The sequence below is a fragment of the Dipteris shenzhenensis genome, chromosome 27, assembly GCF_047967505.1.
Source record: "Dipteris shenzhenensis isolate YYH24624 ecotype China chromosome 27, Dip_SZ_1.0, whole genome shotgun sequence".
NCBI lineage: Eukaryota > Viridiplantae > Streptophyta > Polypodiopsida > Gleicheniales > Dipteridaceae > Dipteris > Dipteris shenzhenensis.
In genome coordinates, this window is record NC_141622.1 from 33,343,374 (window position 1) to 33,363,920 (window position 20,547).

At 45.9% G+C, this 20,547-nt stretch overlaps 1 protein-coding gene across 2 annotated transcripts in view; it reads left to right on the plus strand.

Moving 5' to 3' along the window:
- PNG1 (peptide-N-glycanase 1) overlaps nt 1-20,547 on the plus strand; it is a 58,537-nt gene that overhangs the window by 17,597 nt on the left and 20,393 nt on the right. For both annotated transcript variants that reach the window (XM_087398693.1, XM_087398692.1), the window contains exons 4-6: nt 11,202-11,300; nt 11,374-11,460; nt 11,547-11,629. In XM_087398693.1, the coding sequence (XP_087254819.1) occupies nt 11,202-11,300; nt 11,374-11,460; nt 11,547-11,629 (269 nt within the window). The remainder of the gene's footprint in view (nt 1-11,201; nt 11,301-11,373; nt 11,461-11,546; nt 11,630-20,547) is intronic.

The following is a 20,547-nucleotide window of genomic DNA, read 5'->3' on the forward strand; positions in this document are numbered from 1 at the left end:
TATATATCAATCTCAGCATCATCATCAATATCATCATCATCCCCAGTAACAGCAAGATATCAGGATGGATGAGGCAGTGGAGGCATGAAGTCGGCAATAGAGTGCTGTCGGCCACTCAGAGGTGCGGTCCTGGCACGTCTCCTGGTCGTAGCTCTGCGTCTAACCAAGGCTACTGTGACCCCCGTCGGTCGGGCTCCAACTCTAAACAAGGAGGGGATGTCTCCAAGTGTGATCTGTGTGTCGACCCTCTGTCTGAGCTGTCGGGTCACGGGCTCCGGGTCACGGTCATGTCGAGGTCTCGTCTCGTTGGGGTCCATGTGATCTAGCTGAAAGAACTCCGTGATAGAGCTCTGAGAGGGATCAACTGAGGAAGAAGTCTGCTCGTGTCTCCGTGCTCGGAGTATCCTCTCGCGGTGTCTACACCCACTCAGTACGAAGACTTTGTATAAATGGATGCTCAAGTATGTGTGGGTGTGTGGATTTATATGTGTGAGAGCATATTTTTATACTATGGTCTACACCCACTGTTGGGCGCTGATGACGTCAGTGGGGATGTCATAGTAGCTAGTCCCTGCTATGCATGATGGAGTTTATGGTTTTCAACCTTGTGAGTGACTATCATGAGATTGAAACTGCACTATGTTGTGTTTTTAGAGGATGAGTTTGGGAATGTTCCTGGATTCATCTAGGTATATGCTTCTGCCGTATTAGCGGACATGCAAATTTCACCTTGTGAAGTTTTCGTCCAAGTTGCGGCCTGCTGGTATTGTGATAATTCTTTCTATCTTAAATGGTGCGTTGCCCTATCAGCTAGATTTAGATTTAGATGCTCGTTGGGGAGAGACTAAAATGAAAATGTTTAGACTTCACAAGCAGTTGTAGCTTGAATGAAGAGATTTTGGACTACCTTTTGATTAGCCTTCTCCTTTAGTGCTTGCCTTCATCATGGCTGAGTCTGCCCTTCACCTCCGGAGTGCCGACAGAAACTCAGTACGAAGACTTTGTATAAATGGATGCTCAAGTATGTGTGGGTGTGTGGATTTGTATGTGTGAGAGCATATTTTTATACTATGGTCTACACCCACTGTTGGGCGCTGATGACGTCAGTGGGGATGTCATAGTAGCTAGTCCCTGCTATGCATGATGGAGTTTATGGTTTTCAACCTTGTGAGTGACTATCATGAGATTGAAACTGCACTATGTTGTGTTTTTAGAGGATGAGTTTGGGAATGTTCCTGGATTCATCTAGGTATATCCTCTCGCGGTGTCTAAGTGCCTCATGAATGAAACCTGCCAAACACCGCTGGTCTGGGTAGGAGAGGAAATGGGCTAAAATCCCATAACTATCTCTGAAGAGGCAGTGGAAACGTCCTCGGGTCTCATAGTACACAGGACACCTGAAGATGAAATGCTCCTTTGTCTCAACCTCCTGTATGTCACATAGTGTGCATATGCGCCGCTCCCTGGGTAGTCGCTCTGCTCTGTCGCTCTCGATGCGAAGTCTGTGTGAAGAGACCCGGAACTGCCCAAGAGATCTCTCTCTCTCTCTCTCTTCTCTCTCTCTCTCCCTCCCTCCCGCCCTCCCTCATTCCCTCTCCCTCCCTCCCTCCCCCCCCTAACCCCTCTCTCTCTCTCTCTCTCTCTCTCTCTCGGTTAGAGTAAATGGGGATGTCTCATCATCACCTCGAATATGTCTAGCAAAGGGCAGCAAATGGGGATGTCTCATCATCACCTCGAATATGTCTAGCAAAGTGGGAGGTCTCCGGGGGGAAGTAGCAAACTGCGACAAACAGATCCTGGCTGTCCATGTGTTGTATCCGGATCCAAAGAAATTTGGAATGTGTATCTCTCTGCTCTACTGAAATGATCCCCCGAAGTGTGGATCTAAAAAGGACTGCAACTCCACCTGAACCTCGAACTCCTCCTGTACCCCTCGTCTCATCTCTGTAGGTAGACTCCCATGTATATCCGCTGACTATTGGGAGAGGGCGCTTTGGACTCTGATGTGTCTCTGTATAGAAGACTATGTCGTGGCTTGTATAGGATTCCGAGAAGTTCCTTGGTTCTGACCATAAGGTACCATTACAGTTCCAAATGGTGCAGGACAGGGTCTCGGATATCTGAGTCTCATAGGCCCCGCTTCCCTATGTAGGGGAGGGGGCAGGTGTCCTACGGGGGCCTGTAAGAAGTCGTCCCTCTCGTACCACTGTCCACTTCCCCTCCTTTCGGGCCTGATCCCGCTGCTGTAGCAAAGAGCGCCTCTCCTCAACCTGTAGAGGTGTGAGGTCCTCATCCATAGAGATCGCTGGCTGATCTCGAAGGACTGACCTGCGTCGTAGAGCTGAAAGTCGTGCCTGAGTGTCATGAAATCGTATGATCAGGGGTTGCTCTCGGTTGGGATCCCTCCCCACCCGCCATGCCCTCTCTATCCTGTGCTCAGCCACACCCAGGGTAGCGGTCACGAACGCAGTCGCATCTACCATTGGTGTAGCCTCAGTGCGTGGGATCCCGCGTACTCTGATGTTGAGAGCCTTACTGGCTCTCTGCTGCTGCTCCATGAGGGTAGCCGAAATGGTGACCCTTGCGGGTGGTGACCCTTGCGGGTTCCCGTTTGGCCACGTCAACCCATTTGGAAGTCTCCTCAATAGCAGATTGCATGCTCGCAATCTGTGCCTCGATCACCGGGGTACTCCCTGGGGCAGTGTGTATGGCTGTGACTTCCTGTCGGAGCTGCATGATATCCTGTCTGAGTCGCTGAATAAGACCCGCCTGCTCCCGAATGGCCCTAGCCTGCTCCTGTATGATGTGGCTCTGCTCCTGGTTGAAGCGGACCTGCTCCCGTGCGAAGCGAGCCAACTCCATCTCACGCTTACGAAAACTATGTATCTCCGTGATGAAGGGGAAGGTAAGAGGGAGAAGAACAACAGGGAGAGGGTGAGAGAGAGGAGTGACACTCAAGATGCGGGTGTGAAGAGCTGAGCCACACCACAAACTCTGAAGTTTTATTAGGATTAGGTTTTCCCCCTATGACTATCTTAAGACAGTCATAGGTGTCATATCTTTAATAAAGGGGTGGCAATGTGCCTTTACCCCAACAACCTCCCACCTAAAGGCCAATATGCCTAAAGGGGAGAAAAGAATAAAAATTACAGCAATATACAGTTACTGTATACAAGACCATAAAATAAGAGTGGTCTCATCCTAATCCCATGATGTGGCGGCAATGTGCAAACCGCTCTGTAGGCAAGCTCTTAGTGAGCAAATCTGCAGGATTATCATCAGTATGCACCTTCACAAGCTCAAGTCGCTTGTCTTCCAGTACCTCCCTGATGAAATGATATTTCACATCTATGTGCTTGGTCTTCTGATGAAAGACCGGATTCTTTGCCAACATGATAGCACTCTGACTATCACAATGCAAAACTGGCATATCTCCTGTAATGCCCAAATCTTCCACCAGCCGAGTAAGCCATATTGCTTCCTTGCAAGCCTCAGTGGCTGCAACATATTCAGCTTCAGTAGTTGACAGTGCAACGCATTTCTGCAACCGAGACACCCATGATATAGCACCTCCTGCAAATGTGAAAATATAACCGGTAGTAGACTTCCGGTTATCTGCATTCCCTGCATAGTCTGAATCTGTAAAACCATGCACCAATGCATCCTGCTTACCATAGCATATGCACAAGTCTTTGGTACCCTTGAGATACCTCAAGACACCTTTCACTGCTTCCCAGTGCCGCTTGCCTGGATTTGCCATATACCTGCTGATGACTCCCACCGCAAAAGCAATATCCGGACGAGTGGCAACCATGGCATACATCAAAGAACCAACTGCAGATGCATACGGAACCTTGGCCATTTCAGCCTTATCATCATTTGATCTGGGGCTGTCCTTACTACTGAGTTTTAAATGTGGAGGCAACGTGGTACTAATAGACTTCCCTCCCTCCATTTTAAACCGCTGCAGTACTTTGTCAATGTACTCTTTCTATGACAGAAACAAAAGTCCCTTGGACCTGTCACGAATAATACGCATACCAAGAATATGGTTTGCATCACCCAAGTCTTTCATATCAAAAGACTTATGCAGTTGTTTCTTCAAAGCACTAATCTCCTGCTGAGATTTGCTGGCAATCAGCATGTCATCCACATATAGAATGAGTAGCATCAAACTGCCATCCTTTGCCCGTTTGGTGTACAAGCAATGATCGGTCTCACACCTATGATACCCTTGGGACTGCATGAAGGCATCAAACTTCTTGTACCATTCTCTTGGCGCCTGCTTGAGTCCATACAAGCTCCTCTTGAGCTTACACACAAGCTGCTCTTTCCCTTTAACAGCATATCCCTCTGGCTGACTCATATAGATCTCATCATGGAGATCTCCGTGAAGAAAAGCAGTCTTCACATCCATCTGACATGAGCAACAAGAGCTAACACTGCTCTCAAAGTAGTCATCTTGACTACAAGGGAAAAGATCTCATCAAAATCAATGCCCTTCTCCTGCTTAAATCCCTTGGCAACCAATCTGGCCTTATACCTCGGTAAAGCATTTGAATCCACTTTGACTTTGTAAACCCACTTGCATGGCAAAACCTTTCTGCCTGCAGGTAACTGCACCAAGTCCCATGTATCATTTTGAAGTAGGGAGTCCATTTCTGACTGCATGGCTTTCTCCCACTTCCTTTTCTCTGTTCTTCCCATAGCTTCCTTGAAGCTAGAAGGCTCACCACAATCTGTCAGCATGATAAAATCAGCCACATTATTGGCTCCTGGAACAAACCTGGCAGGAGGCCGTTGTACACGGGTGCTCCTCCTAACAAAATGTTCCGGATTAGGCTGCTGTCCAGCCTGTTCGTCATGCATGACGGGTGGCTGTACCACCATATCTGGCTGTTCTACAGCCCCATCTGTTGGCATATCCAGTGGTGCATCATTGGCAAAATTATCTGGCTGATTTTCAGCCTGTATACCCTCTTGAACAGGGTTATCTGCAGCAGCCTGCTGCTGCATATAAATGGGCATTCTTTGCTGTCTAACATCATCATAAATAACCCTCCTGTATTCCACAGGTTGCACGGGTTCCTTGTGTACACTATCCTCTTTAAAGATGACATCATTGCTGCGTATAATATTCCGTTTAACGGGATCCCATAACCTGTACCCCATTTCACCTTCGTCACCATAACCCATGAAGATGCATCTGAAAGACTTTGGCTCCAGTTTGGTGCGCAGTTCTTTGCGTATATAAGCAAAGCACTCGCAGCCAAACACACGTAAGTGCTTATATGAAGGTGGCTTGCCAGACCACACCTCCTCTGGCACTTTCAACTCCAAAGCCTTGTTTGGCGACCTGTTAATAATGTGAACTGTTGTTTGCACGGCTTCTGCCCAAAAGCCATGGGGTAATGCAGCATAAGACAACATACATCGAACCTTCTCCTGAATAGTTCGATTCATCCGCTCACTTACACCATTTTGAGATGCATTATGAGGGGCTGTGAGTTCCTGTTTGATGCCCTTAGCTTCGCAAAACTGCACAAAAGCATGTGACACATACTCACCCCCATTATCGGATCTGAGGCATTTCAGCCTGCGACCTGTCCGATTCTCAGCCTGAGCGACAAACTTCTTGAAAGCATCTAAGGCATCGCTCTTATGCTTCAAGAAATAGACCCACACTTTGCGTGTGGCATCATCAATAAAAGTAATAAAATACTTTGCACCCCCTAGTGATAACTGTGGCATCTCACACAAATCAGTGTGCACTAGATCAAGCGGTGCTCTATTTTGGGGAGTCCTCCTCTTATGAGGAGTCACAGAATGCTTGCCAAATATGCAATGATCACAAGTAGGCAAATCTGAAAAAGAAAGAGACGGCAGATAACCCAAACGTGACAGTTCTTGCATTCCTTTAACAGACATGTGTCCCAACCGGCTATGCCACAATGAAATCTTTGGCAGCTCGGTTATGGCAACAACATGATTACCTACACTGGAAACATAAAGAGGGTACAAGGTATCACTCTTATAACCCTCAGCCACTGCAACCTGGCCATCAGTAATCACCCATTTGGAATCCCCAAATGTGGTGTGGTAACCACTGTCATCCAACAAGCCAGTGCTAATCAGATTTTTCTTGATTTGCGGCACATGGCGGACACCATCAAGCATAAATATGCGTCCATCAAGGAATACTATCTGTATACTGCCAATCCCTGCAATCTGACATGTATAGTTGTTCCCAAGATGAACAACTCCATGAGTACCTGTGTAGGAAGTAAACCACTCCCTATGAGGAGTAACATGAAAAGAAGCACCTGAATCCAAGAGCCAGGTGTGCATGTTATGGCCATCAATAACCAAAGTATGTGCAATTACAGCAGAAGAGCATAAAACATCATGTCTGTCACTGTCACTATCCTCTGCTGCAACATTCACTGCATCCAAGTCATCTGCCTTGGCCTTGCCTTTGCCTTTGCTTCCACTGCCTGCATCCTTTGTTTCAGCCTTCTTGGCTTTTTGATCCCGTATGAACTTGAAGCACTTAGACTTCACATGTCCCTTCTTGCCACAATAAAAGCATTCAATATCCTTTTTACCACGGGACTGACTGCGGGATTTGGACTTACTAGCAGATCTCCCCTTCTGCTGAGTCCTGCCTCTATCCTGTACCTGCAAAGCATTTGAAGACTTGCTGCCCATATTATTTTTCTTGCTCATCTCCTCCATAAGGAGAGAGCTCTCCACATCAGCATACATAAGAATGACATTTGAATTTGACAGGGTGGTCTTGAAAGTGTCCCAACTCTCAGGGAGGGTACACAACAAGAAAGTAGCCTTGAACTCCTCATCAAGGTTCAACCCCTGTGCAATCAGCTGTGTAAAGATGGCATTGAACTCACTCAAGTGTGAGGTCATAGTTGTACCTTCCTTCATGCGAAGATCAACCAGCTTCTTCAACCAATAAACCTTACTGGCTGAACTCTTTTGGGCATACAACTCTGCTAGCCTCTGCCATAGGCCATAAGAGGTCTTTTCAGCCTGAACATTGAACACAAGAGTATCAGAAATAGTAAGCATGATAGCTGCCCTTGCGGACAAATCAAGCTCTTCCCATTCATCATCTGCCATGTCAGATGGCTTGACACCCTTCACCCTTATGGGCTTAGAAATCTTCTTTAGCAGAAGTACATTCAAACACTGTTCTGCCCATAATGCATAATTGTGTGCTCCTTCCAATTTCTTTATGTTCAGAATTGAAGATTCACTTCCCCCTGATGCCATATCAGATAAGGAAAGTTCTTGACTCCCTGTAAGTCAAAAAATGACTGAATAAAGTTCTGATTTCTCAGAAAAAACCTGCTCTATTAAGAGCCAGAAGCACTCACAATAGTGCTGTTTTTTACTGTCAAAAGAATCTGCAGCAAAACAGTAAATTTCCCTCTAGTTACTGTACCTTCTGACACACTGTACCGTGCTCAAATAGGCATAAAACAGTAATTTCAGAATGCTGCAGCTGTTCCACAGGTGCTTTAACAGTGCATCATCATCTGATGAAGCATAAAACACTGCTGTCCTGATCACTTCTCCCACCTCAGATGAGGTATTGCACTGATTTTATATGCATAAACCACTTGTCATACACTGTTTTGTTCACTGTAAAAGAGGCTCCAGACACTTCAGCCTGTCACAAACCTGCAACAGAAAATGGGACAAATCCCAAGCAATCACCCTTCTGCCAAAGGGATAAAAGGCATCTGAAGGTCTCAAACAGTAACCCAAGTGCTCTCAAGCAAAATCTGGGTAAAAGCTTCTTGATTTGACACCTGTACCAAGTGAAAAACACCTCAAAAACTGAGGTAGCATACAAAAAAGTAGCGCTCTCCTGGCACTTTCACCTGACAATGCAATGCATAAACAGCCCTGTGTACACAATAACAACACAGATCCCAACGTACAGACACTGAAGAGAAAATCTTTTGAGCACTGTCAACGATGGACAGTTAGGGACCGAGTAAACTCGATGCGCCCTGGCCAAGCGTGGCTCAACTGAGATTTTCCAAGGTGTCGTACACAAAATGTGACCTGCAAGAAATGTCACTGAATACACTGCGGAAACAAGACCAATGTGGGCTCCCTGGCTCCACACTGCCTCAAGGCATACACTGCATAGACTTCCAGGCAAAAGCCCTTTGAAAATGTCACCCAAAAGCTGAGATTTGCACTCAGCAAAAGCATAAAAGTCCTATGCAAAATCAAGGCATTACCTTCCCAAAACAAGATAACTGTGCAATCAACCACACACTGTGGTACTAGTCACCTCAAGCACGAGGGAGGCGAAGGTACTTGCTGTACTTTCAAAAAAACACAGTTTTGAGAACTGAAAATGATCATGAATGAAGAGCAGAGTGCTCTCTCTCCTTTTCTTTTTCTCCCAAAAAAAAAAATGATGTACCTGTTGTACTTTTGTACCTTTGTACTGGCAGCACTGTAGTACCTGCTGTACCTGTGTACTTGTGCAGGGTACGAGAAAAAAGATTTCGAAAAAAAAAAGGCCCTTCCTTGACGCAGATCCCTGACGAAGAAGTTCCTGACGCTGCTCCCAATCGAAAATGCACCTCCCTGTCGCAGTCTGTACGGTACGGTCGACAGTACGGTGTCCGTACGGCTACGGACGGCCGTACGTCCGTACACGACTATACGACGCGAATTGGCTCGATGCCCAGCTGCTGCCCGCGCGCTGCCTGCGCCCACGCGTGCGCTGTCGGCGCCCGCGCTGCTGCCTGCGCCCGCGTTGCTGCCTGCGCTGCCCTGCGCTGCCCCTCGTCGCCCCGCGTTGCTGTCCCGCACTGCAGCCCTAGCTGCTTGCGCTATGCCAAGGGCACAAGTCCCGAGGGGGGTAGAGGGTATGGTAGGCAGGGGTAGAAGGGGGGGAGAGAGAGAGGCTGGCTCTGATACCAGTTGAAGGGGAAGGTAAGAGGGAGAAGAACAACAGGGAGAGGGTGAGAGAGAGGAGTGACACTCAAGATGCGGGTGTGAAGAGCTGAGCCACACCACAAACTCTTAAGTTTTATTAGGATTAGGTTTTCCCCCTATGACTGTCTTAAGACAGTCATAGGTGTCATATCTTTAATAAAGGGGTGGCAATGTGCCTTTACCCCAACACGTGAGTAGGGTCTCACGGGCCTCTGGTGTGTCAGTCCACCCATGTCCATGCTGAAACTGTGGTGATTGTGGCATGAAAGAGTGGGACTGAGTCCGAAAATTGGACGGTGGCTGAGTGAGAAACGGAGATGATAGTGGAATGGATGAGGCAGTCCCAACGGGGTGTGGGAGGGTGGGCTGACTGAGAGGGAGAGGGGAGAGTGAAGCGTAATGCGGCACAGTGTATGACACCTCCGAAGTAGGTGTCATAAGCTGTGCGAGAGCTGTAACAGGAGAAGAGGGAAAGGGAACAACAACCGGCGCCATGGGCATGAGTATGTCACTAATCGTAGATGTAGATGGAGCTGAGATTGGAACTAGAGCTGGGCCTGAAGCGGGGACTGAAGTCGAAGTAGAGATAGAGATAGAGGGAGCTGAGGTCGGAGCTGAAAACGAAACTGACACTGTAGCGGGAGTTGAGGTTGAGGTTGAGGTAGAGATAGATGCTGAAGAAGCTGAGGCAGGTCCTACCTTTGCCTTGTTGTTTACCCTGAGTTCACTTCGGTTGTAACGTGTGTTCACATCCTCCAAATTCAGTTGTGTCGTTTGCTTTTTTTTTTTTGTTGTTATTTTTTTTTGTCGTAACGAGGGGTGGCTGAGGGGAGCGAGGGGCTGAGCGGGAGCGAGGAGCGAGAAGGGGGGGTGCGGGTAGCAAGAAGGGGGGCTGAGCGGGAGCGAGGGGCGGGGGGCTGAGCGGGCTGAGGGGTGGCTGAGGGGAGCAGGGGGCTGAGCGGGCTGAGCGGGAGCGGGAAGGGGGGTGCGGGTAGCTGCAGCAGCGCCCAGGGAGGGCTGAGCGGGGGTAGCGGGGGGGTAGCGGAGGGTGGCGGAGGGCTGAGCGGGGGGGGTAGCAGAGGGTAGCGGGGGTGGCGGAGGGGAAGCGGAGGGCTGAGCGGGGGGGTAGCGGATGGCTGAGCGGGGGGGGGGGTTTAGCGGGGGGCTGAGCGGGGGGGTAGCAGAGGGTAGCGGGGGCTTAGCGAGGGGGCTGAGCGAGGGTGGCGGAGGGGTAGCGGAGGGCTGAGCGGGGGGGGGGGGGTTAGCAGACGAGAGAGGGGACCTGCGAGAGAAAGTGTAGGGAGCACGTAGGAGGAAGGAGAAGGGAGTAGATAGGAATTAGATGTCACATCAAAAAGTACATAGTAGGGGGTGGATGGGGACTTATATAGTCCCTCCACATTTTCCACCTAAAGGACCTCTGCCCTTTTCCCCTTCATTACAGCTAAGTAATGGTGGAGAGGGATGCCAAGGGGTGATGCTGAGGGAAACCCTTCTCCTTGCAATGAGCTTGAAGGCAGATTATATTGCTAAATCCGCCTTTAAAGGTTCAAAGATCCATTAGCCAGCTAGCTAATGCATAAACGTGCAATCTGGTTTGCTGGTGAATTTCCATTACATGATCTTCAACAGGATGAATGAGGTTAGTGAAAGGGTTACAAACTTGACTTCTATAAAATTGTTTCTATGTAATTGGGTCAACATGGTCTTGTCAATGAAAATTGAACCATTTAGGTTACCTTTGCATGATTTTGTGCTGTTGTCTTATACAATGGTATCTTATAAAGGCTGTTGTCACCTTTCATCCCATTTCTAAACTAGGACAGACCTGTCTATTGGAATGCCAAGGACCCTACTAGACTTGATCTTGAAATTCAGAGGCTTTAAGTTGTGTCCAGCTATGCAGAAAACAAAGGTGGTCTCAAATGTGAATGCCCAATTTTCTTGGATGATTGATGGTATGTCTGCTGATCATCAGGTCATGCTATAACCATCAGCGTGGATGTTAAAACTTTTATTTCTGTTTTCTTTTTCCCAGATTGAGTGTTTGATGGTTTTTGTAAGCAATCAAAACCTTTCAACATGAAGTTTGGAAGAAGGTGAGGAGTCATCTTGTTGTCTACGATCCCGTGGTTTATGGTAATACTACCAGCTAAGTGAAGTGTGTGAAAGGAGAATATGTTTCGAGCATCTAATGGACATTGTGTATTTTGCAACAGGCTGAAGAGGAGGTTTTTTTTCTTCAACAGCAGTCGGGTCAGCAGGGCCGACAGGAATTTGCTTCTAGGATTGAAAGTTATATCGACCAAGTGAAGCAGGTATGAGTTCTACCAGGTATGCCCACTGCGTACACGTCAATGCTCCTGCTAAGATGCTATGTTTTGCTTCTAGTATGAGGAGCCATCACGCCAGGAAGCAGCACGCAGGACAGTGCATCTGCAGGAACTTGAAGAAAAAGCAGCAATCACCCTAGCAAAGGTAAGAGAGAGTTCTGAAGATGGGTTTCTCTTTCAAATTGTGATCAGCAATACACACATGATTGGGTTCTCTTTATCTATTTCCAGGAAGGAAAGAGAAGTCCAAGTCAAGTTGAAACTGAGCACGCCTTTCTCTATCAACTTCTTTTATGGTTTAAGAGATCTTTCAGGTATCTGTGTCCTGCAAAGCAATGTATCCGTAAAATCTTGCCTATGGACAAATCTTTCAATTCCTTGAGTGTTGAAATATTTTTGTTCTGTTTCTCCTTACTTTAATCACAAAGAAGTGGGCCTCCTGTATGGTCAATAAAAGCAAGCATGACAGGGAGGCAAAGTGTAGATTAAGCTTGTTGATGCTTGCGGATAAAATGTAAATATGTATCACTTGTTGGATGCTGATAGTTAGGTGCATAGCTATGTACATAGCTAGTTGGTGGTGGAAATGAGCAATGGACACTCTCATAAAAGTATCTACACTGATGTAGATATTTTTCTTGAGATGGTGGAAACTTCTACAAGAACTTCTGGGAGATGCTGATAATGCAATGTGGTTGTACCAGACCTCCAGAGCAAGGGTATCCAGTGTGTGGTCAAGTGAAAATGTTTTTGGGGTCATGTTAAAATCAAGTCATGAAGGGTTTTTAAATTTTTTCTGAGTCAATGTGGTCTTACATGTTACGGGAATTTGATATGTTTTGGTGCCCATATCAAAGGGCTTTTCATGTGGGTGTACGGGAGTGCATGCAAGCTTTAATGTGCATGCTAATATGTGTGGGAGTTGTGTGACTAAGGGTCCAAAATGTGCAAGTGCTTGGGGTGGAGTTTTTGGTATGCATATGAGAGGGGTAAAAAAGCAAGAAATTTGAGAAGCTTGTGAACGTGACGTGGCCATGCAAACACACGTAGCCCTCTACGTGAGTCTAGAAGCAAAGAATGGAGGGAGACGGAGATGCAAAAGCATGGTTGCAGACTCAAGTTGCTACCTATAGGACTGCTCGTCCTCAGTAGCAAGATCCGGAGTATATAGTGGTGAGAGCAGCCTTCCTTGCACGGTTTGCACAAGCCAAGAGCCCTAATGAAGTCTGGAAAGAGCTGTGCAAAGTGAGGCAAGAGGAAGAGCAAGATGTGAATCAGTATCTAATCTAGTTTGGGAGATTATGGAGTTTATGGTGTGAAGCTCTTGTTCCAGAGGTACCACCTCAAATCATCAAGCGTGATCGTTTCATAGCTGGCATGAAGCCTACACTCAGATTGAAAGTGGAGCTGAAGAATCTGGATAGTTTTGAAGATGCTGTCAGAGTGGCCAGGGAGAAGGAATGGAAAGTCCAGAGACTGAGGCAGCTTGGCATGCAAGAAGAGCCTAAGAATCTGATTGGAAGTCCAGAAATAATAAAGGCTTATGCAAAGAGAGAGCCGGTGGCTGTTTCTGTGCAGGATGACTTCCTGAAGAAGGACTTGCATGATGCTGTAGAGCTTATGAAGTCACTCAGCCTGAACTAGATGGAGACTGTAGGAAGAGGAAGGGGCCGAGGTGTGCAAAATAACAGGAGAGATGTACAGGCTGGGAGTGAAGGAAATACAGTTGGAACAGGTAGAGGACGAGGATACATGAGCAATGTGAAGTGCTGGAACTATGGAGAGTGGGGACATATCAGCTCTCACTGTGATAAACCAGCAAGAGTAGGTGAAGAAGTTTATCTTGTAATGCAGAAGACAAATGACAGGTCAGGAGACTTCAATGTGGAGGTGAAAGATTTGAATCAGCCCTCTGCTAGTGGAGTCAAATGGGACGACAAAGGGAAAGGGAAGGGAGTAAGCGTGATTAGGGTGGAGACTATTTCGGAGATCGTGCCAGTGGCAAAGAGAACAAGGAGTGCAATAGGAGAAAATGGACCCTCTGCGAAAAAAGGGAAGCATGTGGAGTTTGATCTCAGCCTCAGTCTCCTAAAAAGAAGAATCGGAGGCCCAGGAAATATTATAAAACTTCAGATTTGCATATTGGTCAAGGATAGGAGGAATACACATTGATGAATGATCTGAAAGGGAGAACAGTCAATATAACTTTTGCACAGTTGCTTGGTTTGTGCCCAAAGCTTAAGAGAGAATGGAAGAAGTTGGCCAATCCCAGAAAGAGTAATGAGTAGGAACCTACAAGAGGAGAGATGGAGATGATGTCCGTGGAAGATCTTCCAGATTTATGCCCTGCAGTGGATGCATGGTGTGGAGCTATGGGTGTTGGAGAGGCATATGTTGGTGGCGGTGCACATATAAGTGTCATGACTCAGGCATGTATGGAGAGGTTGGGGCTAAAATTGAATGCACATTTAGATTTTAGGCTCCGATTGGCAAACCATGCGAAGGTGAAGTGTTTGGGTATATGCACGGGAGTAGTGTAGGCCATCTCCTGGTGGTTCTAGTGATGTCCTATAGGCCATGGTATGTGCCTTGTAGGCATAAATATAGGCACTTATAGTGTTAGTGCCTTTTAGGCCACATAGGACACTTAGTCCTATGTGACACCTAGGACACTTAGTCCTAGTCTAGGTACAAGTATCTTGTACTTTTTTTTTCTATTATCCTAGTTGACGTGACGGTAGACCGTATCGACTCTTTGTACCTTGCTCTCTCTCTCTCTTTCTATTCATCGATCCTAGAGTGGTATCAGAGCACGGATTTGCACCAGCCTCCTGCTCCGTATAGTCCGTACTTCTTCGTACAGTCCGTACTACGTACTTGCACCGTACAGCCATCGCCATTTCCTGGTGGTTCTAGTGATGCCCTATAGGCCATGGTATGTGCCTTGTAGGCATAAATATAGGCACTTATAGTGTTAGTGCCTTTTAGGCCACATAGGACACTTAGTCCTATGTGACACCTAGGACACTTAGTCCTAGGTCTAGGTACAAGTACCTTGTACTTTCTTTTTCTATTATCCTAGTTGACGTGACGGCAGACTCTATCGACTCTTTATACCTTGCTCTCTTGGAGTATCTTGTTGCATTAATTGCCACATTATGCCTGCTGGTTTAGGAGCATACCCACTAATTTTGGGCAGACCTTGGCTCAGACAGGTGGGAGCAATACAAAACTGGAAGATGGGTACAGTTACAATGCATAATAAGAAGGGAAAGGCCAAGAAATTTGATATGAGCAGCAGATGGGAAATAGAAGAAGAATCAGAAGAAACAAGCATGGAAGAGGAGTCAAACAGTGAGACATAAGAAGAAAGTACTACATCTGAGGAGGAGGGGCAAGTATCATTTCTGTTGAAGGAGTCTGATGCATATGAGTTGCAGGCAACAGAGATACAAGAAGCTAAGGAGGAGAGTAAGCTTGAAGATATGGATAACTTGATGCAACCCCCACCTTCCCAGATAGAGAGAGAAGAGATATTGCTGTCCATGCTGAATTCCAGTTTGGAAGAAGTGGAAAGGGAGGAGTATATGAAGGTCATTCATCAGTATCCAAAGCTGTTTATTACCTCACATGAAGAGATCAGGGGTTTCAGATGTGAGCCAATGCACATTGAGATAAAAGAAGGTAGCAGGCCTGTTTTTCAGAAATTGAGGAGGACACACAGAGAGCTTTTGCCTGTGCTGAGAGAGGAGTTAAATAAGTTGCTTAAGGCTGGGTTGATATATCCAGAGCATTCAGATTGGGGCAGTCCAGTGGTAATCATTCCTAAGCACACCGGAGGATGGAGAGTATGCATTGATTACAAACCTCTCAATGCGGTAACAAAAAGCAATCATTATCCTCTTCCTTTTATTGATGATATATTGGATAGAGTGGCAGGATATGAGAAATACAGTGTGTGATGGGTATTCTGGATACTTTCAGATTTCAATTGCAGAGGAAGATCTGATCAAAACTACATTCATCACACCCTGGGGTTGCTTTTGTTACAGAGTAGTGCCTTTTGGATTGAAGAATGCACTGGCATGGTATCGGGAGAATACTGATGAAGTGGTTGGTTGAGCTGCAAGAATATACTTTCTCATTTCTGGTAGAGAGCACTTCCAGAGCCACACTGGCAGATCTGTTGACATACAAAGAGGGTCCCATTTTGGTGAAGGAAGTGGAGAAGAAGATAGATTAGGAGGAGCGTGCTATTATTCCAGGAGCATCTATCTTGCATTTTGATGGCTCATACAGGAAGAGTTTACATCAAGCTAATGGAGGCTATGTGATTACTGATTCAGATGGTAAGCTGATTCAGAAGGAGGGAGTTCATCTGGAAGCCGGAAGCAATAATGAGGCAGAGTATGCAGCATTATATGAGGGGTTACTGACTGCACTTAAGCTGAAAATTCAGAAGATAATGAACAAGGGAGATTCTCTACTTGTTGTAAAGCAAGTCTTGGGAAGTTGGCAAGCAAGAAACCTGAGGTTGAGAGGGTATCTAGCCAAAGTAAGAAGGCTGCTTCAACAATTTACAGCATGGAATATCCAGCATATGCGAAGGGAGGATAATCAAATGGCGCAGGAATTAGCTCAGGAGATGAGTGATCAAGATCCAGTGATAGCGAGGCGTGAAGATCCACTAGAGAATTCCTGGCTCAAATAGTGGATTTCTTACTTACTGGGCATCTACCTCAGGAGTTGAAGAAGAGTCAGAAATATTACTTCATACGGAAGAGCAAACAGTATATGATGATTGATGATGAGCTTTACATGAGAGGGGCTGTTCAGATTTTGAGGAGAGTGCCCTGGAGAGAAGAGATATATTATATACTGTCATCCAGTCATGAAGGAGCTTGTGGAGGACACTATGCTTTTAAGATTACACTACAGAAAATACTTCTGGAGGGTTATGTGTGGCCTTCAATACAGAAAGATGTGCAGCACTGGTGTAGATCCTGCCATGAATGTCAGAGGATGGGAAAAATAATTCTTAAAATGGAGTTGAGAAATATTATGCTGGTTTATGATATTTTTGAAAGATGGGGGATAGATGCAGTTAGTCCTCTACCCAGAACTGCCAGAGGGAAATGTTATATGTTGACCACAGTGGAGTATTTATCAAAATGGGCAGAGGTGAAGGCTGTAAAAAGAGTGGACAGCAAAGGGGTTGCTAATTTCATATATGAACACATATGCTGCAGATTTGGAATTCCCCTGGAATTACTTCAGATAGTGGTCCTGGATTCAGAGGAGAAGTGACGGATTACTTATGCAATAAGCTGAATATAAATCATAAGTACATCACCCCATACTACCCTCAGTGCAATGGGTTGAATGAGAATTTTAATGGAAGTTTTAAATTGATGATGACTAAGATGACGGGAAACCACACAAAGAACTGGGATTTGGAGATGAATCAAGTTTTGTGGGCATATAGGGTAGTGGTGAAGCATAGCACTTAATTTTCTCCATTCCATTTGGTATATGGGAAAGAAGCAATTTTGCCATTGGATGTAGAAATACCAGCTTTAAAATTTTTGGTTGAAGAAGGATACGAGCCTGTACACAATTACAGGGAGAGATTACCGGCACTGTAGGTGATGCAGTTAGACAAGGATTTGGCTTTTGAGCATTATGCCAGAGTACAAATGCGGAGGCAAGAATTGGAAAATGCAAAAATCAAGAAAAAAGAAATTGAAGATGGAGATTTGGTTCTCAGATACAATAGCAAACTGGATAGCACTTTTCATACTGTTCATACCAAATGGGAAGGTCCATACAGAGTGGAGAAGAAATTTGAAAATGGAACTTATCAATTGACTGATTTAGATGGTAAGAAACATAAGAAGAGAGTCAACTCACAAAATTTTTTGGAAGTTTAAATTTCGCAAGCCCCTCTTAGATTTTCTAAATGCAGTCCTCATTTTGCATACGTCCCAACATTGTCTTAATGTCTTTAGCATTGTAAAAGAAACAAAGCACGTTAAAAGAAACATATAACATAGAGCAACACCCATTAAAAATATCTTTGGAGCACAAACTTTTAGAGATTTTCTCAAATCTACATGTGATCTATGTGCCTTTGAGTGTCAGGGGTCCCACACTCTAATTGCCTAGCCACTCCAAGAGGTAGTCACTCCCCCAAAAGCATCAATGGGGATGAGTGAAGCCTCCTTTTCACAAGCATATAAGCATGTATAAGCCTTCTACGTGGACTACCCACTGTATGGGTGATCAAGCCCATTGTGCCATTGCCACATGTACTCCAAGGGTGAGTGGCATTTTAGCCTGTTTTATTTTCTAACACCCTCCCTTCACTCGAACTTGAGGGAACAAAGTAATACTCCCTCTTGATCTCGGAGAGGGGTGCATGCCCATGTCATGGATCACGTGTTTTCTCTAGTACATCATCACTCCTAGAGCGAACAACATCTAGTGAGGAGCTAAGAGGATATCATCTTGTGTGGGGGCGTGTATTGACTTTTGCATCTTCATTTGCTGACCCCTCGCTATCCATCTTTCATGGGTCTACAGACATGTCATGTGTTTGGTCTACTCATGTTTGTCTAGTCTGTGTCAAGGTCGGTATTTGTGTTAGTCTGCGAGTGCCACATCTTGCAGCGTCTATGCTAATTGCATCTACATCTTGGGGGTTCATTGCTATAAGCTTGCTTGCAGTTTGCATTACATTCTGGCCCTTATGTGCAATACCCATGTCCTTTTTGTTACCTCTATTACTTCTAAAACAAGGAGAGAAGGATCGCGAAAGGGGGGAGGCCTTTGGCTAGGAGGAGGGAAAGCAGAAGGGGGATCTCAGAAGAGGAGAGGGACGCTACTGCAGATACCTGGGGGGTCTCGAGGAGGTGCGCCATCAGAGGGAGCGCAAGGGGAAGGTTGATTGAAGCTCGGTGGAAGAGGCTTGTGTGGGGGAAGAAGTAAACAGGAATTGCGACCGCAAGCTCAGTGGGAGAGAAGACGAGTACGCAAGCTGAGGTGGGAAGAAGGATGCAGAGAGAGAGCTTCTGGAAAGTAGGCGATGCAGAGACAGATCAGGAGCGGTGATCGCGACGGTTGGAGCATGAAGGGAGGCTTGCTGAAGGGCTACGTTGCATTGGGAGGGCTCTTGGAGGGGACAGAGATCCGTGATCTTCATGAGTTTCAAGAGCAAGCGTTAGATAGAGTGGTGGGAATCATTGCGCAAAGGTAGAGACGAGTGTGCAGGGGAGGCTGCTTGACAGTTGGGCTGTAGCCTTGGCTGTCGGGAGCTTCTGAATGGGAGATGGTCTCGACCGTGGAGGCTTGGATCAATACCTTGGATACAAGAGGGCCGTGAGCTTGTGCTGTGAAAGTTTGTTCGGGGAACAGGAAGGCTACCGAAGAAGAGCTTGGCTCGATGGGAGCTTGTGGTCAACAAGTATATGGTATCTCGCTCTTGAACTGAGCTTGAGATAATTTCGAGGGCAAAGATCACGGAAAGAAGATATATGAGTCCCTATGAGGGGTCGTGTGTGAGACTAGAAGGGCTCATTGTTGTGATTGGACACATGCGAGTAGTAGACTAGACTTAGAAAAGGAGGTAACATAGGAGCTGTGGTCGTAAGCAATTTGAAGCACAGGCAGCTGGCATTGACCATGTGTGAGTCAAAGAACTCTTGGTAAGTGTTTGATAACACAAAGAAGGATGGTGTCCTTGAGCATATAAGGTAGTTGGGTTATTTGATGACGAAGAAGCTAGGGGCAGCTGGCCTCATGGTAATCCAATAAATCAGGATGCCCACAAATTGTCTATACCGGGTACAACCCACATCTTCCCACTAGGTAAATCCATCAATCCCATGTTAATTTCTTTTGTTGCTATATTATGAACTTCCTTTTTTGGGTTGGCTGCCTCTCAACAGGGCTTGGACTTCACCTTGTCAAGAGTTTCCACACCAAAAGCACCATTGACAACGTTGATGTGCTGTTTTCACCTTGGAATCTTCTTTCTCTGGCTGCTGCCTTTCAATAGGACGTGGGCTCCACCTTTGTGGAGAGTTTCCACATCAAAGCACCATTGACAAAGTTGATGCACTGTTTTCATGTTGGATCTTTTTTCTCTGGTTGCTCTCAGGTAATGGCTACAACTTAAGAGTGTTCGTACCACCTAGGAGTCTTCTTTGATTTGTTGACTGATTACAGGTTGCCAACTGCATATCATCTTCCTGTGAGTCTTCATTCTCATCTTTCTGGTTTGGCATAGCTTACGGCGCTCATCAAGTATCTGAAAGGCTTTGAGCCTTAAAGTATCCCCTTGTTTTCTAAAATGCCATTGTTAGGTGGAGACTGGACACAGCAAATGAAGAGATTAGCTATGCACTAGAAGCTGAGACAAGCATATGAAGAGCTATGCAAGAGAGATCTGAATATCATAAATATAAGAAACTAGCAGTAGTACGAAGAGCTAGTGAGTATTTCAAATTTAGGAGAAGAGATACCTAACAACGACAGCGATGCAATAGACTATCAAAGAATCTCATGGAGATCTATTGAAGTAGAGTGTAGGAAAAGCTGAGCCATTATCCATATTTCATGGATGCTGTTCCCTATATGAGGTTTCACCTCAGTTCCAAAAGCTTTACGGTTAGAAATTCCCATGGGCTCTTGAGCTTGTCTTCTTCTCATCCTCTTAAGCTTTATCTTTATTACATAACAGTAATGTTCAATACAAACAACCTGCACCAGTCTATCAGAACAAAAAAACATCACGGGTCTACAAGAGAGAGTCTCCACTCAACCTACATGATCCTCGACTCTCACATATATCCAACTGTACCTACACAGTTGTAGAATCATCCCCTTGACACTTGGCATCTTGCCAAGTGTCACCCCCTAATGCATTTATTCTCTGTGGCCCCGTCAGTTTCCCTATGCGACCCTTCTAACATGTGGCCATGACTTGCTCCTAGGCAATTGACTGCTAGGAGTCTTTGGCATGCTTACATGAAGTCTTGGGGAGTTATCTAGTCCTCTTGTATCCCACACCAAGAACCTCAACATCCAGTCTTTGACCATTTCATTTAACTGCAAATACATAACACCTAACCAAACCTTGGTTCACACATTATATGCATTTATATACATTGAAATATTTGACAGCGTCTCTAAAGGCCGTTGTAAGCAGATTCGTCCGTTGTTAGCAGATCTG